General features: G+C 38.2%; 1 protein-coding gene across 7 annotated transcripts in view; it reads right to left on the bottom strand.

The window, feature by feature from the left end:
- The window catches only part of LOC139157549 (spermatogenesis-associated protein 7 homolog), a 57,836-nt gene that overhangs the window by 9,079 nt on the left and 32,214 nt on the right, over positions 1 to 16,543 (bottom strand). For 4 of the 7 annotated variants that reach the window (XM_070734416.1, XM_070734417.1, XM_070734419.1 and 1 more), the window contains 6 exons: positions 14,972 to 15,019; positions 6,973 to 7,094; positions 4,738 to 5,165; positions 3,822 to 3,882; positions 2,001 to 2,047; positions 665 to 742 (listed from right to left, as the gene is read on the bottom strand). In XM_070734416.1, the coding sequence (XP_070590517.1) occupies positions 665 to 742; positions 2,001 to 2,047; positions 3,822 to 3,882; positions 4,738 to 5,165; positions 6,973 to 7,094; positions 14,972 to 15,019 (784 nt within the window). The remainder of the gene's footprint in view (positions 1 to 664; positions 743 to 2,000; positions 2,048 to 3,821; positions 3,883 to 4,737; positions 5,166 to 6,972; positions 7,095 to 14,971; positions 15,020 to 16,543) is intronic. The other 3 variants (XM_070734418.1, XM_070734420.1, XM_070734422.1) reach the window with 1 other exon arrangement.

The raw sequence follows: 16,543 nt of genomic DNA, 5'->3' as shown, positions 1-16,543 counted from the left end.
TGGACATTTGTGCTCAGCGCTCAACTGGGGGAGGGGAGTGCACCCCTTCCCCATACCATTCCTTAATTCTCTCAGCCCCATCAAGGGAGGAGGAAGACCAGGCTTGGGGGATGGCTCTACCCAGCAAGATCCGCCCTTGCCATTCTCTCCCAGCCCTTTTTGCCGGCAGCAACAACAAATGTAGCATGACGAAGTCGGAATGTTGTTGCTACACAAAGGCAAATACAGGGATGCCTGTACTGGGACTCCACCTATCACCACCGCCATGACAGGGTGACAACTCTTTCATCCCTCTGCTGTGACAGGGTGACAGGGAGCCACAGCAGAGCAGTGAAAGAGGCTCATGTGTCTGTGGAGAGGGGCGGCATACAAATCTAATAAATAAATAAATTGTGGCTCCGCGTCATAATGGGCTTCAGGAGATGGGATCCCGCCTCCCCATTGTGAAGCACACAAATGAAAAAGTTCACTCAATCAATTCCAAATTTGCAAGATGTTTTTTGCCATCATGGACATATATTGAAATCTTTAACAGTTTATTCCAATTTAGAACCAACACAGGTGGACGTTAGGCCAACATGAAGACAACATTTAATTTTAGGGTGACACGTTTTACATACTATTCACAGAAGTAGGTTATTTTTTTAAAAAAATTCCAACTCACTTCTTCCAATAACAATTTCTTAGCAAAATATAATTCGTAATTTCTTGAAGCAGTTGCAGGTATTTCAACTCTTCATTTCTTAAAAAAAGAAACAAAAAAGTCTATCCATTAGGAAAATCAGCTCTCATGCTTTAATTATTTTCTTCCTACAAGTTACTTACATTAAAAGTGGCAGATATTGTTGAAACAAGTTAACTGAAAGTCAATCTAATCATACAGACAACTTTACTGCCCTCCAGATGACTTCAGCTTTCAGAAATTGAACAATCATGCTGGTTAGGAATTCCAGGAGTTGAAGTCCACCTATCCAATGTTCATGGCAGGGAAATAGCAAAACTCGTGTCATGATGTCATTACACAAATCCTGTAAGATTTGTTCCTATGTCAGAAGCAGGATGCAGAGAAAAAAGACTTTTGGGTCACAACATCAACATATGGAGCTCAATTGTCTGTTATTCTACTCAAGAGACCTATTCACAAGTCTGGATATTGTCAAGGATGCTATAAAATCATAGCTGCATTCACACTGTGTTAAATGAAGGATTTTTTTGGGTTATAGTAGCATCATATCATAAATATCACTAAGCTTTGTAGCCGTAGCCCCTGAAGTCTTTCTTATACTTCCTGCGGTGTTGTTTTTTTTAATCACAATGAACAAAAAAGAGCTCCACATCATTATGAGATGTAAATATACAAAACCTGTTCAGTAAACCCTAAAATAAGCAGAACATTTTGTTAAAAATGAAGGGGAATAAATAAACTATCTCTGGAGTCAGTTTAAAAAGGATCAGCCAATCTGGTGTTATACCCTCAGTCCTCCCCAAAGCCAAGTGCAACATCTGGCCATCAAAAGGTTACCCAAACCATTGTCCGAAACCCATGACATTAAGGCAAAACCTTACATTAGAGCATAGTGTGATCGTGAACCAGCACTGAGCCCAAATGTGATTTTAAAAAAACTTTTAAGCTTCCGGAAGCAAAGGGTGCTCTGCTTTCTAACCACCACCCTGCAGAATAAACAAGGCAAAATCTATTCCGAGGGCTGAAAAAGAAAGGTGGAATGTTTACCTACCTGATATATTTTTGCACCCCTGATGCTCTCATCATTGATACATTAATATTAGCATAGATAGATCATTTATCCTGCTTCCAGTCTCAGAAGCATCAGGTAGAGAAGAAGAAGCCAGACTACATTAGGACTTTGCCCGGGTCATTCAGAATCCTGAATTTAGGTTCTTACAAAGGAATTGTCGCCATATTTCAGACACAATTTTAATATTTTGTTGCACAGGGAACAATATTCTTATTTTTTTTTTAAAAAAAATGCAGAACTCACTTTGCACGAAGAAGTGTTTGAATAGTAGTCGAGTTCCCAGAGGGTTTCTATAATTTTTAAACACACACACAAAAAGACATTAGCAATTGCTTTATCTCATTCATTGCTTTATACGAAAGCTGTGAAAATCATTGAATAGTTATTTGCTTTGGCAAACATTTGTTCCAAAGCAGCTATGTTGCTTCACTTTGCATTCTAAAGTTTTAATGGATGCTGCAGAGGACAGGTCACTCCTTGTTCACCCCAAGTGTTGACAAAGTGTGCGAGAGAATACATATAGCTTTGTCTTCTCCAGCTGCCCTTGTCAAAGCCCAAGGAGGCATCTGCCTAGATTCAGTGTCAGGATCAATGCTCTTCTGCCTTTAGCGAAGTACAAGTAGGAAGTAACAAAAAGCTTCAAGGCAATGCAAAATCCTAGGTAGCTTCACAATAGGTAGCTTCACAGTAATTACATTTTTGAGCATGTGTGCTACGCTGATTATTATTCACTTTTCTGGGAGGAAAAAAAATCCCCAGTTTGAATGGGCAAGAACATAAAGCACAAAATGTCTCTCTGAAAAGACTTTAATAATTGATAAAAGGAAAATACTTGCTCATTTTCAGATACAGGACAACAAAACCAGCTCTTAAAATATAGAATATACAATATTTGTTGCGTATACTTTCTTTCTTTCTTTCTTTCTTTCTGTCTGTCTTTCTGTCTTCCTTCCTTCCTTCCTTCCTTCCTTCATTCATTCATTCATTCATTCATTCAATTGTTGATGCCGCCCTTCTCCTTAGACTCAGGGCAGCTTACAACATGTTAGCAATAGCACATTTTAACAGAGCCAGCATATTGCCCCCACAATCCGGGTCCTCATTTTACCCACCTTGGAAGGATGGAAGGCTGAGTCAACCCTGAGCTGGTGATGAGATTTGAACCGCTGACCTACAGATCTATAGTTAGCTTCAGTGGCCTGCAGTACAGCACTCTACCTGCTGTGCCACCACGGCTCAATTAATATGCTGCATTCTTTATTCCCTAGATTGTGATTTCCAGTTGTTGTTGTTTTAGCTGTTACATTCTGTTGTTCACTTGTTCTGTGTGCTGCCTTGAGTTGGTTAACACTACAAAGCACACACACACACACACAATCACAGATACTGTCTGCAAATTATCTATCTATCTATCTATCTATCTATCTATCTATCTATCTATCTATCTATCTATCTATCTATCTATCTGATTTATTTACTGTCCCTCTCTGAGGACAAATTATGGAAGTTTTAATTCTGCATGTCTTTGGGAAAATCTGCTTTCAAAGGAAAGCAGCTTTTTTTCTGAAGAGCAAAATAACAGTGTGTTTTTTCCACATAATTTCTGACTACATTAGTATACACCTGATTTATGTTTTTACATTTTCTTTTAAGAGCGAGAATTCTGCATTGGATTGAGTTATGACTTTTATATGTTTTTAAACATTGTGTTTTCAAAGCAGCGCTATATTTTAGGTCTACCGTCACAAAACCCCACCGTCATTATCCACTCTGAAATACCAGATTTCCCAAAGAAGTACAGTTTTAAATTGCTTTCACAACTAGTTTTACTTAGAAGAATCAAATAACATTATTCACAACACAATCTAATTCGTGTCTTCTCAGAAATCAGACTCCTTGAATCAAATGAGACTTCTGTTCCAAGTGCATGTGAGTAAAGAATTCAAACTTCAATATGGATAAATTAAAAAAACTGAGCAATGCCCAATACATTTTAATACTAATGTTGATATTTATTAATGTTACTGCCTGCGTAATTTAATCCATTACTGAATGATAAGAAACCTTGAGTGGCTGGCACGGAGGGTCATCCATATCAGTTCTTAGCGACTCATTATCCATAGACCTGGAAGATGAAAAAAATATAAAATATATCAACTACAGTGACAGCAGTTTAAAATTTACTTGTCTGAAGCTGAGATTGGTTCAGCTTCACCAACTACCGTACTTTTCAGAGTATAAGGCGCACCAGAGTATAAGACGAACCTTAGTTTTGGGGGTGGAAAATAGGGAAAAGAATCTGCTTACCAGGTATTCATCTGGCTAGCGTCCTTAGTCTGGTCAGCTTCAGCACATTATTTTCTCCCCTGGTTAAGGGCTTTAAAAAAACTTTATTCTGAGACAGTAACAGTGAAAGAGCTTGCAAGAGGGTAAGAGCTGGGAACATCATTAGCACCTGGTTAGGGCTGGAAAGAAACATTTGGAGCAAGTTAGACCAATGGGGGGAAAACTGCAAAGACTTGGGGCTTGGAAAACATTCTTCATAGAGAGTAACAATGAAAGAGCTTGGGAACATTAACAGCACCTGGTTAGGGCTGGAAAGAAACATCTGAAGCAAGTAAAGCAGTGAAAAAACAACCCTACAAAGACAGGGTTTGGAAAACATTCTTCGCAGAGAGTAACAATGAAAGAGCTTGCAAGCCGATTAAAGCTGGGAACATTGTTAGCACCTGGTTAGGGCTGGAAAGAAACTTATTTGGAGCAAGTTAGAACAATGGAAAAACCCCTGCAAAGACTTAAGGCTTAAAAAACGTTCTTCACAGAGAGAAACAATGAAGTAGCTAGTTAGGGCCAGGGGGAAAAAGCTATATTAGACACACCCTATTATCAGCCTCTTTTTTGGGATGGAAAAGGTGCGTCTTATACACCAAAAATACGGTAATTGTAAAACCCGTTGATAATAAGCTGACAAACCCTTTACCTGGAAACATTTCTTGATCTTTTGCATGATTGTGAACGAGGAGAAAGGTTTTTCTTCCTGCACGGATGGTTATAATACCGATAGTTTGAAAGAAATGATTTACTTGCTGTTTTTAAGAGCTTTGGGGTAAAAGGCTGCTTTGTTTCTGTAAACCAATCAGCATGGGTGTCCAGTAGATCTCCACTAGTAGACTTCTTCTTAGGGCTCTGATACAATTTCCCAGGAGACCGGGAAAGAGATAATGCACATGGCTGGAGTGCATTTCGGTATGTACGAGATAAGAGTGAAGCTTGAATATCTTCGGGCTTCAAAATCGAGGGCTGGAGACTTGCATACATTTTCTTGGAACATTTGGAAGGCTTCTGCTCTTCTTTTCTCGAAGGAGATGATCTTGCTCTTGAAACCAAATTCAGGTGATTTGGTAACCACTGAGAATTTAGGAAAAATAAACAGAACATTTTAAACATGTAAATGTCCTTGGAGTTATATGCCTGAAATCTTACAAAGGAGAACAAATATAGTGGATTCAGTTGTTAGGACATACAGTAGGTGGGAAATCAAATTCTAACCATTCCACAATCCAGGAAGAAATTGCTGTTTAGAAGTTTTCCTATGTTTGAAATCAAATGTCTCTGATAAACATTGCAATATAGCAGAGTAAATGTTTAGCTGGGCTTGCTTTATTACTGCAGTTTTTTTTAAAAAGCAGAGATACATTCTACTTATGGGAGAAAAAAAATCAAGCATATAAAATTTTTGGCTCAAGAATTGGTGACAGGTAAATCGTACTTTATAAAAGGATGATAAGAGGATATGATTTGGAATCAGCAGAAATTTATGTTCAGTCTGGGATTGACGTTATAAAAAGAGGCTTCCATTTTCCATGGATAGGTCTTGCAAAAATATAGATGGGAAATAACATTTAATCATTTCACACCTAATGAGGAAGGTGGATAGAAGTATGAAAATATGAGTAGGAAGAAACACTTTCATTGATTCATCAACCTACTGATATTCATAATAGTTTTAACTCATAGGATCATCTCAAATCACATGGCTCATTTTGCTGAAGGGATGATAAAATTGAAAGACAAATGAAATTTAACATTGACCACAATCCCTAATTTAACATTAGTCACAATCTGACTAATTAATACAATTATACTGTAATTTAATCTGAGCAAAATCAAATCAAATGAAATAAGCTAAAACTATACAGAGTTTGAAAATAAATTACGCTTATTGCTGCTGAACTAGCACCTAATAAAAGTGTTCAGTACCTTAGGAAAATAAGTTTTTTTTATGGTAGACAATTATAACATCAAGCTTTCGCTAACTTAGTGTTTCATTCATTCTGTGAACAAATTTATTTTATTTATTATTTATTTATTATTTGGATTTGTATGCCGCCCCTCTCCGAAGACTCGGGGCGGCTCACAGCAAGTAGTAAAAATCATAAATAATCCAATCAGTTAAAATATTTAAAGCTTGGTTTTCATGGATTCATCAGACACTGGAATACAGCCCCCTGGAACAGAGGTGAGTTTCAGTAGGTTCTGACCAGTTCTAGAGCACTGGTAGTGGAAATTTGAGTAGTTCAGAGAACTGGTTCTTACCACCTCTGACTGGCTCCGCCCCCATCAATTCTCTGCCTTTCATGTCCCAGCTGATTCATAGGAAATGGGGATTTTGCAGTAACCTTCCTCTGGAGTGGGGAGAGAATTGAAATTTTGCAGTAACCTTCCCCTGGAGTGGGGATGGGAATAAAGATTCTACAATATCCTTCCCCTGCCACACCCACAGAACCAGTAGTAAAAAAGTTTGAATCCCACCACTGTCCCGGAAGAGACATTCACTTCCTATCCATTGCCTCCAAAACAGGCTACATCACAAGTGGGCTCCTCCTGCTTTGGACCAGTTCGCCCAAACCAGTAGCAAACTGATGACGTCACGGAAACAGTTTGGTCAATGCCGGTCCGTGGGTGCTGCCATCTTTTTTGTTTTTTGGATATTTTTTTTGAGTTAGTTTTCTTCTGCAAATAGAAGCTGGGTTTCTGGCACTGTGCATGCATCACCATCTTGTTTTTAAGCTTTTTTGGGAGGAATCTTTTTCAGATTTTTTGGCACTATACATGCAGGCACCTATGAGGCGTGGCCACACAGCTTGGGAGGAAGTGAACTGGCAGTGATGTAAGTTAGAACCCACCCCTGGGGTTACATAGTATATCATCTTACGTTGTGATTCCTAGTGGAAACACCTCTAGACTGACATAATGGGGTAGAATGGATCAATGCTACTTCTTTCTTGAACTTTTCAACAGCTTTGATGAGCTTCTCTCTTTTCTGTTGGTCTCTGTCTGTAATATGAAAGTTTTGACACAAAGAGTTATCATTTTTCATTATCATCTTCCAATAAAAGAGACTACCTGTAACTCAGGATTCAACAGTAGAATTCTTGGGTGTTTGCTGGCAGATCCTTCTTTCTTTCTTTCTTTCTTTCTTTCTTTCTTTCTTTCTTTTATTTATTTATTTATTTATTTATTTATCAGATTTGTATGCCGCCCCTCTCCGCAGACTCGGGGCGGCTAACAGCAATAATAATACAATGTAAACAAATCTAATATTTAAGTTAATTTAAAACCCCAATTTAGAAACCAATCATACATACTAGCATACCATGCATAAATTTTATACGCCTAGGGGGAGGGAAAGTATCAATTCCCCCATGCCTGATGACAGAGGTGGGTTTTAAGGAGCTTACGAAAGGCTAGGAGGGTGGAGGCAACTCTGATATCTGAGGGGAGTTGGTTCCAAAGGGTCGGGGCCACCACAGAGAAGGCTCTTCCCCTGGGTCCCGCCAAATGACATTGTTTAGTTGACAGGACCCGGAGAAGGCCATCTCTGTGGGACCTAACTGGTCACTGGGATTCGTGCGGCAGAAGGCGGTCCCGGAGATATTCTGGTCCGGTGCCATGAAGAGCTTTATAGGTCATAACCAACACTTTGAATTGTGACCGGAAACTGATCGGCAACCAATGCAGACTGCGGAGTGTTGGTGTGACATGGGCGTATTTAGGAAAGCCCATGATAGCTCTCGCAGCTGCATTCTGCACGATCTGAAGTTTCCGAACACTTTTCAAAGGTAGCCCCATGTAGAGAGCATTACAGTAGTGGAGCCTCGAGGTGATGAGGGCATGAGTGACTATGAGCAGTGACTCCTGGTCCAAATAGGGCCGCAACTGGTGCACCGGGTGAACCTGGGCAAACGCCCCCCTCGCCACAGCTGAAAGATGTTTCTCTAATGTGAGCTGTGATTTAGCAAAATTACCTGCTTCTCAGCATTTTCTTTTACATGGTGTAACTATACATTTAAACCAAGCTTATCCAACCACTTAGCTTGCCTGACCCACACTGAGTGAAAAGGAATTGTCTTGGGCCATGTATAAAATATAAAATTTAATAAATAACAAACTTCATACATATTCATTATTTTGTGGGGTTGCATTACTAGTTGTTGAGGGCTACATGCCTGATTTAAATTAAGACCTTTAATGTCTTTTTTTCCCCCTAAAAAATATTCAATCCTTCAGCAAATTTTAACAACAGGTAAGATGTTGTTATCATTAACCATATTGAGCCAATAAAAATTTCCATATAACCTTTCTTTTTTATTGACATTTAATGTGTTGACCTGAGAACAGTTAAAATCAGACCAAACATTTCAGAGGTTGTTATGTGAAATTAAAATTATGAAACATCCCTTTGTGTGTTGCTTTTGACTTGAAAAAGGTCAGTGAAGGGCTGCAAAAATTTTTTACTACCACGCTGTGGGCGTGGCTTATTTTGTGGGTGTGGCTTGCCAGCCATGTGACCAGGTGGAGTGGCTTGACAAACATGTGACCAGGGGTGGCTTAAAGGGTCATGTGACTGGCTTAAAGGTTGCCAACTTGACGTCACTGACGTCAAGGGTTTGGGTTAGGGTTAGGGTACCTGGCCTCTCCTTGCCTCAAAGAGATATAATTTCCCTATCTATTTACTATTACTGAACATCCAAAATATACTATTTAATTCTACTGTATATATATATGCCGTATGTATACATACACATTACCCACAGGCACACAAAATATACATTATCTACTATATAAACTGTACGCCTATGTACACACACACACACACACACACACAGATTTTCTAAAATTATACACATTCAAACCTCATTCATTGCAATAGGAAAACCATACCCAGAGTCCAGAAAGAAAAAAAAGGAAAAAAATTCATTTTTTTCCTACCGTTTCTGGGTACCTGACCGTACCCATAGAAACTCATCACTGAAGAAGGTGAGCTTCCCTGAAGCCCCGGAGATGAAAAAACAAAACAAAAACCCAACAGACAAACTGAAAGTTTGGGAAAATGCAATTCCGGTTTGCTGTTGTGCAGGGAAGCTTCCTGAAGCTCCAGAGTGCAAAAAACAGAACAATGGGCAAACCGGAAGTGTGTTTTCCTGAACTTCCAGTTTGTCTGTTTGGGCATTTTTTTCACCTACCAGGCTTCAGAAAGTCCTGCGCACGCACACACACACACACACATCTTTTGGCATGCGAAACAAAAAAAAATCGCCTTAGGTGCCGAAAGAGCGTGGGTGTGTTCTATCGCACATACATGAGTGCCCACACCCATAATTCCTCGGGGGGGGGGGGGGGGCGAAAACAGCTTCCCTCGCCTACCGGAGGCTCTCTGAAGGCCGGAAGTGTCATACTTTCTGGTGGGCCCAGTAGGCTCATGTTTTGCCCTTCCCAGGCTCCAAAGACTTTCCTGGAGCTGGGGGAGGATAAAAATGCCCTCCCCTATCCCCAAAGGCTTTCTGGAAGCCAAACAACCTCTCCCAGAGCCTCTGTGAGAGCCAAAAAGCAGCTCTTTGGCACACACATGTACATTGGAGCTGAACTAGGGCAACAGCTCGTGTGCCAGCAGATATCGCTCCACTTGCCACCTCTGGCATCTGTGCCATAGGTTTGCCATCACTGACCTATACCATTCCAAACAAGTGGATATCCAATCTATTCTTAAAGGTCTTCAGGGATAGACAGTGAAGGGCTACCAAAAATTTTACTACCACACTGTGGGCGTGGCTTATGCAGGAAACCCTGCATTTTCTTTAATATCTTTCAGTGCAAATTGGGTGTTCTGGGCTGAAGCTCCATTTTTGCTACCCCACTGCATTCCCCCCTCCCTGTTCGGGCAGTAGCCCACCCCTGTTGATAGAGCAGCCACAACGTCTGAAGACAAGGCATTAATTCATGATTGTATAGGCCTCACTGCTGCATCCTGGTTTACAACATGACCTGAAACCCAGAATCTGGGATTGCTAAATGAGCAAATAAGTGAATCATAAAAGAGGATTGAATGGTCATGTTCCAATTGAAGTGAAATAATCTGGACACATACAACTATGAGGATAAAAGAGACTGGGAGAGCTTGGGAGATAGTGAACATTTCTCTCCTATCTTGTTCTAACAAAATTGCTATGTATGTGTATATTATAACAACTCAGAAGTAATGGACAGTGAATCCTATGATTCCCTTAAGTCTTAATTTATTATTATTGTTATTGTTATTGTTGTTATTATTATTATTATTTAGATTTGTATGCCGCCCCTCTCCACAGACTCGTAATATGGTACTTCTTCCAAGCAGATAATAATATACACTATGCTAAATTACACTGGCTGAGTATCTAAACAATCATGCTGCAGAATTCTCCATTTTTAATTATATAATATCAATTTCCGCCTCCTGGACTCAATTTCTGTAGGGCATCAACTATCATAAAAAGTCCTCTATATTTATGCTTTGCTATTAATTAAATTACTTTTTCCCATCTTTCATGAGGCCTCTTCCAAGCTGAAAGTTCTGAATTACAATGGATTAAATATTAATAAATTACAGAAGTGAATTATTGAATTTAAAATTTAGCAAGTTAAAAACAGTGAATTATTAAATTAAATGTTAACAAATTAAGAACAATGGATTATTAAATTAAGGATCAGTATTTATCATAATCCTTTCTGTTTTATGCAATAAACTGTAAAGCATTTTAATGGCTTTGTATTTCTCAGCAGCAATCATGTTATGAATAAGAAAACATTTTATCCATTACTTGAATGAACACAGGTTACTGAAAATCCCATCAGACAGAAAGCTGCTAATACCATAAAATCACTCTAATTTGAGAGCTATGAACATTTCTGACATCCAAAATAAAAAAAACAAAAAAACACCCAATCCCTTGAATTTAAGACCTGCTAAATATATCACAGTTTAAGTGAATTTCTATAAATGTTCACTCAAAGAATATTAATTGCAGTTTAAATTCATTAAGTAATAGTCACCCTTCACAAATCACTTCAAGTTCAACTGCTTATCAATGACATCATATATATTAAAAATAATCCAAAAGTTATTCTGGTATTAAGTTCAAACTTTTACTGGAAAAATTGGAAATTGTTAATACTTTATTTGCAAAAATGGCTCCACTGAAAGTACTGTACCTAGTTAAGTCAGTACAGTGGTACATCTACCTACAAATGCTTCTACTTATGAACTTTTATAGATAAAAACTGGGTGTTCAAGATTTTTTTGCCTCTTCTCAAGAACCATTTTCCAATTACAAACCCAAGCCTCCAAAACTGTAACTGGAAAAGACAGGGAGAAGCCTCCGTGCGGCTTCTCTAGGAATCTCCTGGGAGGAAACAGGGCTGAAAAAGGTGGGGGGAAGCCTCTGTGGGGCCTCTCTAGGAATCTCCTGGAAGGAAACAGGGCCTCCACCGTCGCTGTGGTTTCCCCAATTGTACACATTATTTGCTTTACCTTGATTCCTATGGGAAAAATTGCTTCTTTTTACAAACTTTTCTACTTAAAAACCTGATCACGGAACAAATTAAGTTCGTAAGTAGAGGTACCACTGTAATAGTTACACCTGAAAACATCTATTTAATATTTCAAATTGATGATGTTCCTGTAACCTAAAACACTCCTACTATCATTTTTCACTTCATCAGCCATTTATGCTAAGCTATGCAGATTCTGCTATTTCTCCCACGTTAACATAACATCATTTTAAGATGTTTTTAAGAAAGAGGCAGAATGCATGCTCAGCAAATCTTTTGTTCTGTAATAAAAACTAAGCTACGAATTAACGGAGGAAATGAAATCTGGAAGAAACTTCTAGCTTACCATAATTACTTTTTTAGATCTGTTGTTCAGAAACTATTTCAAGGTTATTTGGTAGAAAAAGCCATTAGGACTTATTAAGACAATTATTTTACCTTAAGTTAGGATAGTGATTCCAAAAAATCTTTTCATACAGTCTTTTGGGGCCTTTTTTCATTTATTGCTTATTATCTATTAATAGTAACAGCAAAAACAATTTGTGTAGCTTTGATGCCATTCATGTACAAGGCATTTTAGTCAGAATAGAATTGATAGCACTATGCCCCCAAAGGATTTACAATCTAAAAATAAAGTAACAAAAAAGAAAGAGGTTATCGTTCTGAAGTTATTTTTAATTATAACCTCTTAGGCATAGATACTTTATAAACAAAACAAAACCTTATTAGTTTATATATTCCATAGTGGGAGGGGGTAAGAATGAGAAAAGAAGGATTGGAAAACAAGCAATCTAAGGGCTGGTGAAGGATATTGGAATTGGCGAAGTAAAAATCACAATACAGTATTAAGATACCCGAGCAATGGAACTGAGAGAAGTTTATAGTACAAGCAGAAGATATGTTTCGCATTTTAGCAGGAGCAAACTACATGCTATAGATCAGTGATGGTGAACCTATGGCATGGGTGCCACAGGTAGCATGTGGAGCCATATCTGCTGGCATACGAGCCATTGCCCTAGCTCAGCTCCAAAGTGTGTTTGCCGGCCAGCTGATTTTTGGATTGCACAGAGGCTCTAGGAGGGCGTTTTTGGTTTCTGGAGAGTCTTCAAGGGGATGGAGGATGACATAGGAGCCGGGGTGGCGCAGCACGTAGAGTGCTGTACTGCAGGCCACTGAAGCTGACTGTAGATCTGAAGGTCAGCAGTTCAAATCTCATCACCGGCTCAAGGTTGACTCAGCCTTCCATCCTTCCAAGGTGGGTAAAATGAGGACCCGGAATGTGGGGGCAATATGCTGGCTCTGTTAAAAAGTGCTATTGCTAACATGTTGTAAGCCTCCCTGAGTCTATGGAGAAGGGCGGCATAAAAATTGAATGAATGAACGAACGAACAAACAAACAAACAAACAAACAAACAAATTTTACCCTCCCTTGGCTCCAGGGAAGTCTTTGGAGCCTGGGGAGGACAAAACGCAAACCTACTGGGCCCACCAGAAGTTGGGAAACAGGACTTTTCCGGCCTCCAGAGGGTCTCCGGGAGGATGGGGGAAGCAGTTTTCGCCCTCCCCAGGCATTAAATTACAGGTGTAGGTACTCACGCATGCTCTTTTGGCACCCAAGGAAAAAAAGGTTTGCCATCACTGCTATAGATACACGACTCATTGCTATTGCTTTAAAACATTTAAAATGAAATAAGATTATTTTGAAACAATTACACAATGCAGAGAGTTAATTCTCTGGTCTGCTTAAAGTGCCAAATATTCACAGGTAATAGGTTTTTCTTCCAGGGGATGTACTCAAGCATAGGTTAGATAGGAATGTGTCATTTCAGGTTTTCATTGAAATGTTGGATTACAAACTCTCAGGAAAATGCTTTGGCCATGTGCTCCTGTAAAGAAGGCTGCTTTATTATTGTGGTTCTTTTGATACAATGATACATTGTCCAATTTCTCTTTTCTGGCAAACTTTATTTCATTTTATACATTTTATTTTAGAAACATAGAAACATAGAAGATTGATGGCAGAAAAAGACCTCATAGTTCATCTAGTCTGCCCTTATTTTCTTGTTATTAATTGCATTATCTTGTTTTAATTGCTAAGAAGTGCTTAAAATAGCTGGGAGTTGGGTGGCATACCTATTTGATAAATAAGACAGATAAATAGAGTTCCTTCCTTTAAACTCAAGAATATTTTTTTCTGATAAGCCTGTATTCTTAACTTTATTGTGCCATGGAGCCCCATGAGAATCTGGTGATTTTTGTTTTGTCAAAAAATATATTTAAATACCTAATATAAAATATATGTATATAAACTGTATTACAAAGAAAGCCAAATAGTAATACTATTACAAATAGTAATAGTATGTATGTGATACAAATACACCCTTATTAGTCCAGTATAATAGTAAAAAATGCAACACTTTTTTGTTAGAGTACAAACATTTGAAATAATGACATTTATTGAAGTTAACAAACATTCTGTGGTCCAGAGGCTATAAATTTCATTGTTGCCGACATACAATATGCAATACAAAAGCTACATTTCAGTTAATGGTTGGCAAAAAAAAAATCTGCCTTCATTTGTGGTTAAAAAATAAAGTTGCATTTTTTCCTCCAAGTTGAATGTCCAAGGACTGTAGTCTATTGCAGTGGATCTCAATCTGTGGCCCATGCACCCTTGGGGGGAGGGGGGCTGCAAAGTCATTTCAGGGGGTATGCAAAGACTTAAAGAAATGTTAGGATTTAAATCTTGAATTGAGTCTTGGTGGTCCATGGCCATGGTACTTAAAGGGATCCATGAAGAGAAATTTGAAAACCACTGTTCTATTGCATATTTCTTTCCTTTCTCTCTCCTCTTTCCTACCAAGTGTCCTACATTCTCCTCCTTGTGCAGTGCTATTGGCTCTTATTCTCTTTTGAGTGTTAGGAAAAATATAGCCACCATCTGAAATTTCCACTAGAATATTTCATGACTGTTAAGTGTAATTGTTAGAAGGTTTAGAGAGGTACAGAATTTATTAATTTTGAAGCAGAGTTTCATGTCATCTCTGAAAACCTCCAAATTCTTTCCCATCTTCAGTCATGTTTGAAAAGCCTCCCTAGGTGGCCATTGCTCTTCTGTGATCAGCTTTAGTGCTACTCTGGGATATCCTGTAAGAAACCTGGAGTTCATGTAGCTGAACTTTTTCTTTTGTTAAAGATACAATCAACGGTCTATGAAGTACACACGTCCCTCACTTAGGTTTGAGAGCTGGGACAGAGAGAGAGAAAGTGTCCAAAACAAACATTTCCCATCCAAACAAAATGAAACCAGACATTATTTGGAAAACAAAGCAAGTTGTACCTACATTTAATGCTTGTGTTCAAACTCTTTGGAGCAGATGAATCAACAGCAGCTGAATTAACAAGAACAAGAAAAATGTTTATCTTCTCAATGTAATATTCTATTTTCAAATGAAGAAAAAAGAAATAAATAGCTTGCTTACAACCAATAGAAAACAGAGGTTATTGAAGCCTGGATTCAATTAACTTCAATTAACATCTTAAGGAATCTTTAGATGTTTTGCTTATAAATTAACTGATGATAGCTTCTTTGTTGATATGAAGTGAAAACATCTACTAGTGCAACTGTAAAAAAAGTGTAATGGTGAGATATAACTCATTATCTCATATCATAATTCATATCAAGGAATAGCTGTGTGGTTTGATTTTGCTTTTCTGTTTGAAGTGAACCCTGTTTCTCAACTTATTTAAGCCAAGCAATGTAACTGCAGTGTTTCAGGGACATTTTTGTTTTCAAAGTGTCCTCCACAACTTTTGTCCGAATATATATACTGCTCCAAAAAATAAAGGGAACACTCAAATAACACATCCTAGATCTGAATGAATGAAATATTCTCATTGAATACTTTGTTCTGTATAAAGTTGAATGTGCACAGCAGCATGTGAAATTGATTGTCAATCAGTGTTGCTTCCTTAGTGGACAGTTTGATTTCACAGAAGTTTGATTGTGTTGTTTAAGTGTTCCCTTTACTTTTTTGAGCAGTGTGTATGCAGAGTAACTCAGGAGGATTAGATAAGATATCGGAATATAATGTGGCAATTTAATGAAGCAGATAAATGAATGAAGACATGTTTGTATAAAACAGTAATTTACTCTTCAGTGAAAAATATCTTCAGTCTTCTATTTACAGAAACTTCACCTCAGCTATATTCAGCTTACTTACAAGTGGATATTCAACCAATCCAGGTTACAAGTAGATACAAAACCTATCCAGATTTCTAGTAGATACTAAACCTATCCAGTTTTCTTCATATCACTATCTCAGTTCTACTCAATATCTAACTCAGGCTCAAACTGTTCTAGCCAGCCACCAGCCACTGCAAACGACCAGCAACGACCACCAACAAACCAACAAGGGAATGGTGAAGTTGATCTGCATCTTATAATGCTCTGGCCCAATCACACTGCAGTTCACACCCAATGACTCAGCATTAGCTTGCTTACATTCTACCTTTTACTTTATATGGTAATACATTCTTACAATTCACCTTATATGGTACTACAAAAAATATCACCCATGACTACAATTCCTAACAACTTTCCTCTTATTTCTTTAGCACTTCATATACTTTTAAAAAAACATATATATTAAAACTGTTTCGGAAAGGGAAGAAATGATGCAGGCCTATAAACAAATAGTATAAATAGTTTGAATTTCTGAAGTAAGAGCTTCTGTTTTAGCTCAATACAGAATGGAAACAAATCCTTCTAAACTGTGGTTGCATACACTTCCGAACTGACCATGCTACAAACATTATGCATAGCCTTTTGAACATGGTGAGCTTACTACTGTTTGAATCTTGGTAGTAAAAAAATAAGGCTTTACAAAAAGCCTGATGGGAATTAAAAATGGGGC

The sequence above is a fragment of the Erythrolamprus reginae genome, chromosome 1, assembly GCF_031021105.1.
Source record: "Erythrolamprus reginae isolate rEryReg1 chromosome 1, rEryReg1.hap1, whole genome shotgun sequence".
Taxonomy (NCBI): domain Eukaryota; kingdom Metazoa; phylum Chordata; class Lepidosauria; order Squamata; family Dipsadidae; genus Erythrolamprus; species Erythrolamprus reginae.
This window is presented reverse-complemented; position numbering and strand designations above follow the sequence as displayed.